Raw genomic sequence first — 13153 nt, forward strand, 5'->3', positions numbered from 1 at the left:
TTCCTATCAACATCACACTACTAATACAAAAGAAAGTGAGTCACATAGTTGTAAGCTGCCACAACTCTGCTACACTACATGGCATGTCATTTGCGACGTGTGCTACGTGAACTGCTGTGGCTCAACACTTTGGGATCTGCTGGTTCTCAGTAACTTGAAATCCAATGGAGACACTATCAGAATTGTACATGACATAATTTCTCTATCTCCTAACTGTGACAGTCTGTAATTTTATAATGGTCTGTTATTCCTTTCCCCTTTCATGAGGGGTGTTCTTTCCAGCAAACTAAGCTGTACCATTATTTCGGTCACTGGCAGTGTCCTTACACCAGCCTCCAAACACCAATGTTGCCTTGCTTTTTGTGGGCACCTTTGTCCTTCTCTGTGACAGTGGCTGTATATGGCAGCTGTAATGAATTCAGACAATTAAAATTAAAATATGTTGTGGTTCTTCACTTGGATCATTATGCAGTTTTCATCAATCTCACTTTTATAAAATTCCACATGCATGTACTTGCCACAGCACCTGATTCCTAATCGCCATCACTATTTTAATTTAGCAACTTCTTGACATTAAAATGAGCATGTGCAGTGAGAAGACAACCACTGCCACATATCAAGATGTTTGATTTACACTCAAATTCTGTTGATGTAAAGTTATTCAGCTTCTTAATATTTTTGCAGATGCCGCAGAAGTTGAGGATGGAGGAGCTGTTGGCAGGTGAGATATTTGCTTTCTTCAGTAGCTTAATTACACATTAAAGTTATGACTTTAATATTTTATTATGTAGTACTTTATTTTTCGTCTTTTTCTTTGACATTAATATTCCATTGGTGGTGTGCTAAATAATTTTTGTGAAACAGTTTTTAAAAACTCTATACTATAACTTAACACTGGATGTTAATTATGTCATACATAATTCATACTGAAAATTGGCGGTGTTATTGTAACTACGAAAGATTGGTTACAAATGTGCAGTTGCATTGAAAATGTGTACTGTGGTAGATTGTGAGGGAAATGTGGTCAAAGAGAAACAAGACAAATTTTTAAGTACCAAATTGACATTTAGAAATTTGTCATTGTAATGTTAAGCAAACATTACAAATAGGCACACTACGATAAGTAGTAATGAATTTTGCCACCTGACTGATGTGTGAAATAGCCTGACCCATCTGGGTGCCACAGTTACTCTCAATCCCCTGCCTGCCAAGTGTGTTATTGACTACCCGGTGACAACATGCTACTGAGTACAAGGTGGCTGACTTGTTGGTGGCTTCACAACTTGTGTACTGCATTCTCGAGACACATCTCATGCTCCTTATTTCCAGATTAACCCTTTCATGGCCAATCGAACGTCTTAGGCTGATGCATAACACTGTAGTGTTTCCTACAAGTTAAGAAAACTCAGACTATACATACTGGAGACTTAAATCATCATAAATAATATAATTTGTTTCGCTGTTCACTTCAGTCTGTTGGGATAACTTTCTGGATCCACAACTGTAGAAATCATGTGGTTTTGTAGCAAAGAGCCATGTTCAAAGTGTATTTTCACTCCAAAGGAAGTATGTCAAGATCATTGAACAGAGAGCAGAGAGGATGAAATCTGAGGGTGCAAGATCAGATGAAAAGGGTGGGTGCAAAATGACTTCTCAACCCAGTTGTTCTATAGTGTTTGTTGCCAGTCTAGCAAAATGCTGGTGACTGTTACTGTGGAATAGCACCACTTCACACAGTCTTCCTGGATGTTTTTCTGGGACTGTATCTGCAAGATGTCTGTTGTTGACAATAAATACCAACAGGAAAGTTACACCTCATGCAAGCAACTCGTAGTACACCACATGGTCACCTACATCTACATCTACATGATTACTCTGCAATTCACATTTAAGTGCTTGGCAAAGGGTTCATCCAACCACAATCATACTATCTCTCTACCATTCCACTCCTGAACAGCGCATGGCAAAAACAAACACCTAAACCTTTCTGTTGGAGCTCTGATTTATCTTATTTTATTTTGATGATCATTCCTACCTATGTAGATTGGTCTCAACAAAATATTTTCGCTTTCAGAAGAGAAAGTTGGTGATTGAAAATTCATAAATAGATCTCGCCGCAATGAAAAACGTCTTTGTTTTGATGACTTCCATCCCAACTCGCATATCATATCTGCTATACTCTCTCCCCTATTACGTGATAATACAATACGAGCTGCCCTTTTTTGCACCCTTTCGATGTCCTCCGTCAATCCCACCTGGTAAGGCTCCCACACCCCGCAGCAATATTCTAACACCGGACCTCTGCACAATATCCATAACATTATCTTGTGTGGATGCTCAAATGTCTATGTGGCACTGCTGCTCTGTTTGGACTAAAGCATTCCTTTCCGTTCTTTCTCTTACATAAGCATAAAAACAAAATTTCTAGTCATCAGTAACAATACAGGTTAGAAATGGTCAGTGGTATTCACCCACTAATCAAGAACAAGCAAGAGGGTAATGTACATACGGCCAACCACTGATTTATATGGTTTGGCATGTGGTACCCGTATGATTTATTGTTGAACCTTCTCCTTTGTATTCAAATGCTGCACAGTGACTGAATGGTCATACTTCATCACATTTTCTGGTTCTTGAGTGCAATGATGTGCATCATCGTGGATTAATGCATCCAGATGATCTTCATCAAATGCTGAAGGTCTTTCTGAAAATGGAGGGTCAATAATGTCAAAACAATCATCCTTTAAATTAGAAAATCTTTCCTTGCCATGCTCTGTCCCATGGCATTATCCCCATACATGGTGAAAACATTACCATTGAAACCACATATTCATAAACTCCACTGTTCTCATTTTGCCGACTTAGCCATTTTAAATTAAAATGTAGCAGTGCTTTGTGTCAACATAATATTCATAGAATGACAATTTACCTAAAAGAATGTGCCCACATTAAGTGAGAACAAGGTAATGTACTTTGTAAAAATGGCGGAAAAGACAACTGTATCCTTTGATCCCTAGGCATATGAACTTGTCTTAGATCACATGTAATGCCCCCAACAACACAAAACACAATGATGGGAAAAGCTGACTTAAAGCATACATTGTGTGCTCACTCTTACATTATTGGTATCGTCTGCATAAGTAACAATAACACAGTGCACAGTGTTCACTTAAGATGTCTCTCTGTTTTTGCTCCCAACATTTAATGTTCTAATGATGTACCAACATCATAATGCATTGATGGTGGGTGGTTTAAATAAAAAATATGTACAAATGAAATGAGTTTCGTGACAAGGCTGAAGATATATCGGTACATAGGACACTGCATAGAACTGTATGGAACATTGTAGATGTAACTGTAGATGTGCTCCAAGGAAGTGTGTGGGGCCCTTGATATTGATGTTTTATATTAATGACATCACAGACATTCTTCTTCTTTTTGTTTTTCTGTTTGGGGTATCTAATGTCCACATACTAATTTCAATGCTTCCTCCTTTGTTCTTCTTCCAGGTTTCCTTCGTCTTCACTATCTATCCTTTTTTCTTCCTCAGACCATTCCGACCCTGTCTTCCTCTTCTTCTTCCTGCCTTGGAATGCTTCCATTTGCAACACTTTCTTCTTGAAATCCTATCATTCTGCTGGGTCTTTTTCTTGTATTTCTTTCCAAATCTTTCCTAACTACTTGAATCTGTCCTGTTGTTGACATCTTGTCCCAAAGATGCTTAACAATCTGCTCATGGATTTCCTAACAGCCTGAAAATTTTTCAAATGATTCTTAATTCTAGGACCTGAAGTTTGTATAACTCATAATTCAACATTAAACATTCACTTGCATAGAGACATTCTGGTTTTACTACTGTGCTGTAGTGCTGTATTTTCAAATTTTTAAACACACACACCCTGTTGTAAATGTTCATGTTTATATCATATGCTTTCTCCATTTTACATACTATTTTGTCTACAGCAAATATTTTTGAAGGCATTGCCTTGAATCTTTCCTCCCAAATATTTAAATTTATAAACCCTCTTTATCAGTTCATTACCTGTTACTAGGATTTCTGGGTCATTTTTTTATGTTTGCCCTAAAACATTTTTCCTACAGAAACTTTTAAAGCTGCTTTGTTAGGTATTCCTTCTAAGAGGTTGATTTGTATTTCTGAATTTGTTATATTTTTATAAAGAATGGCATAATCATTTGCAAATACTAGACACTGAATTTCAGGAACTCTTTTTCCTGAAGTCTCCAGTCTCATTGTGACAGCTTATGTTCTTTGCCTTTTGTTTCAATTATCTTACTATTTCCTCTAAGATACAGTTGAGGTGGCGTGGAAACATGTTGTCACCCTGCATTTCACCTGTTATTTTGAGTGCCCTAGGTGTTTCACACCAAAACTTTATTTATGCTTCAGTGTGTGGGTGTTTCACGAATAAGGTTTGCTAGTTTAGTGTAATGCCAAGTTCTTGAGTCACTTTACCCACTGTTTACCTGTCAATCAAATGCTTTTCTAAAACCTGTAAATGTTAAAACTATGTCTTAAAATTCGTATGGACTAAAAGTTGAAATTCTGTTCTGAGCCAGATTCGATCTTTCTAAATCCACTCTGATATTCTCCCAAATGGCTGTCAAGTGTTTCTTCTACCTTGTTTAGTAATATTGTTAAAAATATAATACAGCCCACTGGCAACAGATATATACCTGTGCAATTATTTAGATAATGCCTATGACTTTTTTGTGCACAGGATGGATAGGAGCCACTTTCCAGTCTTCTGGAATATTTTCAGTTTCCCATATTTCTTCAGACATAATCTGAAGGTTAGTTGTCATTTCTGCTTGACACCAGTTATGGTTGAGATGATTTTAATTCTTCTCCACTGGCTTTGTTGTTTTTCAGGGTTTTTGTTTGTTTGTTTGTTTGTTTGTTTGTTTGCTGTAGGTGGTAGATCTGCTTCCATGTTTTCATCAAATATCTGGAAATTCTAGGTAACAATTCAGTTATCTACAGTTCAAGAATTGATCAAAGTACTTTCTTAGTAATTTACATGTGTGGTTATTGCTTAGACCTATTTTACCATTTTCGTCTCTGATGTAAATACATTGGAGCATGATATCACTTTTTGAATAAAACCATGACTGTATGTATGAGAGCATTTTTTCTGCTGTAGTACACAGTGATTCTTTTTTATCACTAATTACGATACTCGTGTCATCTGCAAATAGTAGAATTTTGGCTGGGCTGTCTGGAGCCTGTATGTCGTTGATATAAACTAGAAATAACAATGGGCCCAGAATGCTGCCCTGAGAAACAACTATTTAAATTTGTTTTGGTTCAGATTCTTGGATGACCTCATCTCAACAACTTGTGATCTGTTTTGCAGATAGGATTCAAACCAATTTTTAACGGTACCCCTGATGCATATTGCTTCAAGTTTCCCTAGTAATATTACATTGTTCACAGTATTGAAGGCTTTGGCTAAATCTAGATTAATTCCAACAACCTGTTTATTTGACTCAAAATTTCTTACTATTGCTGTGCAATATGGCTGTTTCTGTACTGTGCCAAGTTGACTGTTATTTATTAGTTTATGTTTTTCTAGATATTTTGTAACCCTGATTTTCATAAATTCCTTAAGTATTTTGGAGAAGTATGGGAGGAGAGATATAGGTTGGTAATTTTCTGTTTTATGTCTGTCACCATTTTTGTGTAGAGGTATCACTTTAGAGATTTTATTTTATCCGGAAATATCTCTTCACTAAGGAACAAGTTTGCTATGTCCTCTATAGGTTCGACAACACGTGGAGCAATTTTTTAATTATTGATACAGGTACATCATCCAAACCAGAGGACAATTTGGATTTCAAGCATTTAATGGCTTTTAGAACTTAATGCTCGTCTGATGGGATTGCCATCATGCTGGTATTTACCATTGGAGACATCACTGTTAATTGTTGCTTAAAGTAAGGGGAATATTAACAAAATAATTGTTTACATTGTTTGCCATGGCGTGTTTTCTATGGGGATATTTTCATTATTTTTAAGATGGATTTCCTGTTCTTTAGTTTGACCCAAATTTTTTTTCTTTTTTTTTACCTCATTATTCTGGACTTGTTACTAGCCTGCCTTATTAATCTATCATTACTTAATAATTTTGCTTTTGATATTACTTCGCGGTAAGTCTGTTTGTATGTTCTCACATACTCAACAAACTGCTGATCATGACATGTTTTTAACTTTGAACTTAGTAATATCATGGTTTCACTTGATGTTTTAATTCCGGATGTACTCCAGTTCCCTTTGGATCCAGATGATCTGTAACTCAAAAGCTTTTTTGGGAAGCACATTTCAAAGTGTGCCATGAAAGTGGAAGCAAATGTATTGTAAGCATCATTTGTGTTTGTTTGTGCCAAGACCTCAGGCCAAACTGCATTTTTAACATTATTTTTGAACTGATTACAATTTTCAGTAGAGAAAAATCGTTTGTACTCCTTTTTATTTTCCCCTCCTTGGGAGTTGCAGTGAGATTAAAGGTTAGTGCATTATGATCTGATAATCCTATATTCACATTTGTAACTGCAACTTCATGTGTGACCACATTTGAGAAGATGTTATTTATTAGGCTTTCACTGGAATCTGTTGTTCTAGTGGGAGCTGATACGTGGGGAAACAAGTTGAAGCTTTTAGTATGTCTAAAAACTTGTATTTTACTGAACTCTGGACCAATAGATTAATATTAAAGTCACCACAAAGAATTATGGCAGAGTTCTCATTTGAGAAAAATGTCGAGCATTTCTTCCAAATTCTTAAGAGAGACTTCAGTATCTCCAGATGGTGATCTGCAAATTGCTGCAACAATTACTTTCTTTTCTATGATTAATGGTTTAGCCTCATATCTTAACTTAAATTTAAGCTTGGGATTTAGATAAATGCATACACCACCACCACCTTTGTCATTTTGCCTATAGTACTGACTGGCAAGTTTATAATATGTGTGACCAAAAGGACTTAAACTATATCTGTACATTGTATAAGGCTCAGTCACAACTTCTGTGCATGTCTATGACAGGTGGGGTGGGCAGCCTATCAAGTTAGGCTGTGGTCTCCTGATCTCACATTTTGTGCTCGCTTACTCAGTTGTGCAGGACTCTGACACTTGTCTCACTCCTCTGTCAACACAGCTTCCCTTTCATGTCGTTTGTCCCCTAACACTGCAGTCAGGTGTCATGTGGTGTAATTATTTAATACAATGATGTATTATATTCTGTACCTTATCTTCTATACTTCTTCTCAAACTCTGTTATAATTACTTTAAAATTCAAAATTGATGCCTTTGACGCATCACATTTTTATAAATAACTTACTATGTCGCTTTTGACTTAACAAATTATTTATTCCCTTCATCATCACACTCGTGAACTACACTAAAAGATCACCTTCATTCAGTATAAAAGAGACACTCACAATAATTTTGAAGGTTCCTCTTCTGTGTCTCACAACATACATCAGTTGTTGAAATAACTCCTTCGGCAGCCTATTGCTTTACAGGACAGTGTGGTGACCCCACAGAATACTTATTTTCACACATGTAGTTTGGCACCCAAAGCTGCTGCGATAGCTGTACAGTGCTGAAGGTGCATATTGTCCCCTGATGTAAGTCACCACACACAAAATAGAAATAACACTAATGAACAATATCTGTACATTTATGTTTGACATGTTGTTTTCTATTGCTCTTTTCATAATGTGTACACAAAACTTCTTTCAAAATGGCATTCATTGATAAGAAGTCATTGATATGTGCATCTCTCCTCTGGAGTGGTACATACAAGCACAGTCTGTGAACATGGCGCCCAGTGAACACAGTCCAAAGTTTTTTAAATTTTTTTTCCTATATGCCATGAATGTGGATTTCTTTTTGTAACTATGGCTTCAGAGATTGGTTATAGCCTCAGTACATCATTGTCCATGATAAAATACGCAAATTTACCCTCAATTGCAGCCATAATTTAAGAGCATGTCACTAAAGTGAACATAAAGTACTTGAAAGATGTTTTCCTCTCTGTGTGTACAATAGTATCCAGTGCAGAACCACAGCGGCTGCGGACACCCGAGCCTGGAACCAGTACTGGGGCTGAGGACATACATGCAGTGAAGTCACCTGGTGAGTAAGAGTAAATTTACATGTAATTGCAGCCTTAACTAAAGCAGTGCATAAAGTACTTAAAAGACGTTTTACTCTCTGTGTGTACAATAGTAGGCAGTGCAGAACAGCAGCAGCTACGGTCACCAGAGGCTGGACCCAGTACTGCAGGTGCAGCGAAGTCACCTGGTGAGTAAGAGTAAGAGCCCACTGTGGCAGGCTTACATTCCTGCTTTGTACACTAGAGAATCAAATGTATCTGGACACCTATTAGTGGACATTAAGATTTTGTGTTCTCCTTTGAGGTCTTGAACTCTTCTGGGGACACTTTGACATTTCGAAATCTCTGTGGGTGGATGCCAGCCCATTCTTCCTTGATAGCTGATACCAGACAAGGTAGAAATATTGGACACAGGGTATGGAGTGAAAATGCCATTGTTAACTAATCCCTAAGACGATCCATTGCTTTCAGGTTGGAACATCGGCAGGCAAGCCTTCTTCAGGAATACCACTGGTTATAAGCCTTTGCCTAACAATGCTGATCCATGAGAGGTACAAGTGTTGAGCTGATCAAATCGGTCGTTGTCTGTGAACTGTTCCTCTGCTGTGTATAGTACACAATACTGTCATATATGTACTTACCCTTCTGCATTTATCATATCCTGAAGTACAATAAGGGGAGAACAAGTTAAAGAGGAGAAATTGCATATTGTTACACTGCCTGCTCTGCACTGCATTGTTGGCAGTAGAGTTAATGGTGGATAATGTTCACTGAGTAGTCACTCTATTCAAATTCTTCCGTCAGATACCCACGGAGTATAGCACTGTTTGTCACTCCAAATCTCGTTTCCATCATCCACTCAACAGCAGTCATGGGTTTTTATGCTACAGTCAGTGTGACTTTATGTTGAACAGAAATGTTGTTTCCAGAAGCTGCTCAGCCACTGTAACCAGTTTTTCTAACTCCCTGTACACAGCCATTTCCTTAGCGGACTCCTAGCTGCACTTCAAAACTGAAGAGTGACTGCAGCAGCTAACTGCAAGCTAGTTTTTACTATTTCCTACCACAATGATAGAAGCACTTGTTCATCAGCATACTGTGTGTGCCTGGACTTAATGTAGCATTGGTTGTTCCTTCACATTTTCACTTAACTGTCACATCGCTGACAACTGACTTGGGCAAGTTTGGAAGGGCTGAAATGCATCCCTGTGTTAATTATTCAGGTGTAATGCAAAGAAAAGTCCATGTTCAGTGTACTCAGATCCCTGACTGATGAATTCTGCTTACAAAACAGTATTACCTGCCACTTCCTATAATATATATGACGGCAGTATCTGTTGCCGAAAGAACAATTGCCATGGATAACCATGCAGCTTTGCTAGAAATGAAATGATGATTAAATGGATGGAGCGTCTGCCATGTAAGCAGGACATCCCGGGTTCGAGTCCCGGTCGGGGCACACATTTTCAACATTTCCCCAATGAAGTACATCACCGCCTGTTTGCAGCTAGGGTGTCCATTTAATTATCATTTCATTTCCTATAATAGTAGCTCCACTTCTCATTGAATTAAAATGCTCAGTTGCCCATTACATAAGGGTGCCCATGTATTTTGATTGGATAGTGGGTTTATAGTTCTTATCTATGCGATTTCTGCAACCCCTTAGTCAGTCCACCATACACAATTGAATTAGAATCCAGAAATCACAATATATTTTATTATATTTATGTTTTTGAATATTGAGGACTTTGATTTGGGGCGAGTATTTACTGACTTACAGAAATACAAAGTTTACCTATATAGCTGTGGAAATATGTGTGCTGAGAATTACAGGGAGGGAAAAGGAAACAGAAAAATGGACAGGGAACAGGCAGGAGTAGGAGACGTAGTGGGGAGGTAGTGGAGATGAGTGACAAATGTAGTGATGGAGTGAGTGACAGATAGGATAAGACAATTACATGCTCCTATCCTAGAGAGGTGAGTGGGGAGAACATTGAGGTGACAGTCTGGTGAGAGGCATTGAGTGGATATCAGGCTACATGGACTACAAGCTGCAATGCCTGTAGCTTGAGACCAGAATACCAGGAGAAGCCAGGGAAGAGGCTTAATCAAACAGTGGGACTCCAATGAATGAATGAATGAATGAATGAATGATGTGAGTAGAAGAAACAGAGGATGATTTGTATTTCAAAACTGAACCTTTTTGTACAACCTATTAGGGTAGTAACTTAAATGGAAATATTGGGGTGTGAATCTAGTTTATAAATGATTATAGCTGATGCGTTCAGCACTACCATAAGTTATTTGATACTAACATTCTCAAGGGCTCCCTTAACCTTTCTGTGTTCAATCAGACATAAAGGTCCTGCCAAAATGTTTGTTACAGAATCTGCACAACCATAGGAATGTCCCATTTCATTGTGTACTGTAATCTGTTGTTCAGTTTATGTACAATTAGAACCCATAAGCTGACAGGTGATGCTTGAATGTGTTTTTTTCTTTGTTGGTACAGAAGTGAGTACAGTATGTTTTGTAGAAGGAGCTTCCTATCTTTGGCTTAATTGTGGATGGCAAAGACAGTGTAGATAATATTTATCTTTGTTACATTATTTGCTAGGTATATACTATTTGACATGTATTTTCACTGATAACTCATTCTTGAAGAAAACTGATGTCTGTGTCTTGTAACTAAAATTAATGCATGTCTTTATTAATGAGAATCATATAAAAATCGTGACTGTAGTTGGAAATCTACCACCACAAATGTACAGATACTGTTCTTTTGATGTACTGTTTTTCTTCTTTCTCATGAGATAGCGTACTGGAGACATTTGTTTTCTTTTCCTTATTTTGTCTTCTTTTCCTTATTTTGTCTTGAATGTCTCAATAGTTTCTTGGAATTAGTTGTTTACAATTATTTATGGAGCTGTCTTTTGAATTACGGGGAGGGTGGTTATGAAGAATACAGTCAGCAGAAATAAGGTTTCTATGATCTACTTCATAACATATGAAAGCTGATCACCTCTGAAATGAAGGTGCTGGGAGTGTATAGTAGAGTGAAAACAACTGAAGCATTTGGGATGAATGTGTCAATGCTTTTGGAGAGAATGGCTGATAATACAGTATCACTTCCTGTTCACTAGATTTGTCTCTGGTGCCAGTACCTTTGTTCATAAAATATTTCCCATCAAGACTTTCACTACAGTTTGATCCCAGACCAATCTGTTCATCTTTCTGCCTCACCTCTCTACAGGGAGTCCAGCAGGGAGCTGCCTTGCCCCATCTGCCACCCACACTCGTGGTCATATGTCCCACCTAATGTGGATGATCCATGCACATGGAGAGAGATGTGCTCAGGTAGCCATGAACATTAGAACATCATTGCAACCCAGAAGGCACATGATAATGTTGGGCAAGTGAAACAGCTTCCTAGGGCAAGCAACATAAAAATACTCCTGATATGCTGTAAGGTTGTCACTAATATGAGCTAAGCTGAGCACTGCAAGCTGCACTGATGATGTCCTAGATTCCAATGTTGCTGTGCTCAGAGGAAAAGTTTTGACTGTAACAGCAGCCAAAAGTATGAACTGTCATCCCCATGGAGGAGATGGCAGTGTCATCCATGAGGCACACACCTGGAAGAAAAATACAGAAATTGGGCCAAGACATCAGTAAGGAGGGATGATGATGTGGAATGGTGCAGGCAGAAAGATACCAGGATGAAAGAAAGAAGTGGCACAAGGCATTTGAACACGGAGCAAAACCGTTCAAACACTATGCAGAAGCACTTGAACACAGAGATGAAGGCTACCTAATGGATCACAGGACACTGGTAAAAAGCTTCCAGAGACAAAAAAGGAATTATAAAAGCACTAGAAGAGAGATGTTCCTGAGTGGACAAGAGGAAGAGTGTTTCATTGTGGCACAGATGGTACATGCCAACATGAAGCAAATGAAACAACTTTCTGATGAAGGCAAGGAAGAGAATGCCCTGATGCATGAAAAGATTGCTACTAATATGAAAACTATTCTTGAAGCTTCCAGTTGAGCACTCTGTCTGTAACAACTGACAAACACTGCTGTAGGTAGCACTGGCAATGCCAATATTGTGGGCCGCATTCTTATTAATATAGTCATGCATTCCAAAGTAGATAGTTGATGTCGAGTGTGGAACTTGGGTTGGCTGGTGAGCCACTGTACATTCCCCTACAAAGGCTATGTAGCGGAGAAATACTGTTAAGTTGTCCAGTGTCGCATGGCTCCAGGGTGGAAACCGTGCAGTGTCTGTCATTGGCAAGATCCGCTGCACTGAGGGTGAGTTTGTTTCAAGCCTGTTAAGATGCCAGCAACTGACATACCTCTGTTGTGTGGCATAACGCAGGAATGTAAAGCACCAGCCAGATGCTACTCCACCCACTTCCACCTCATTCCTATTATGTCTCCTAATCCATCCTGTTCCCATACGCATCAGATTTTCTTTCTGTCTCACCTCTACAAAATATCCACCTGAGAAATAATCTGCCTCACCTGCCACTCATTCTCCTCACTACTTGTACCCATCTGTAAGTAAAGAAAGGAGTGTTACATTGAATGTGTTTGATGTGGCATTATTACTGCACAAACAGCAAAAATGTGGTAAGTGATAAACATTTTTGCTATTACTTTCTGTGGGGTATCTGTGAGAGAAATTCATGATAATTTAAAATTATGGTGAAGTTTTCTGCAAAACACTAAGTGCACTCATTGCCAAATACTGGATGAATATAATGTCAGTACATGAATGCAATTAGTGAAGGTGCATAAACAAGTTTACACACAGTTCCTAAATGTTAAACGTGACACTGTGTTAACTGTGTAACATAAGATTGTATGTTTTATTAAGCAGATTTTAAAATTTGATCAATAATTATGTGAAATGATGACAATAAACATTTATTTGTCCCTGCCAGTCTTCAGATAGCAAGCGTGCAACCGGAATAAAGTTCTGGCTTTCTGGAACTTGGTAATATTGATGGTT

The 13153-nt window shown here is 38.1% G+C and overlaps 1 protein-coding gene across 1 annotated transcript in view; it reads right to left on the reverse strand.

The window, feature by feature from the left end:
• Nucleotides 1–323: 323 nt before the first annotated feature.
• The window catches only part of LOC126453249 (uncharacterized), a 41457-nt gene continuing 28627 nt past the window's right edge, over nucleotides 324–13153 (reverse strand). The window contains exon 3 of the mRNA XM_050091159.1: nucleotides 324–407. Coding sequence (XP_049947116.1) covers nucleotides 324–407 — 84 coding nt within the window. The remainder of the gene's footprint in view (nucleotides 408–13153) is intronic.

This window comes from Schistocerca serialis, chromosome 1 (assembly GCF_023864345.2).
Source record: "Schistocerca serialis cubense isolate TAMUIC-IGC-003099 chromosome 1, iqSchSeri2.2, whole genome shotgun sequence".
Lineage (NCBI taxonomy): Eukaryota > Metazoa > Arthropoda > Insecta > Orthoptera > Acrididae > Schistocerca > Schistocerca serialis.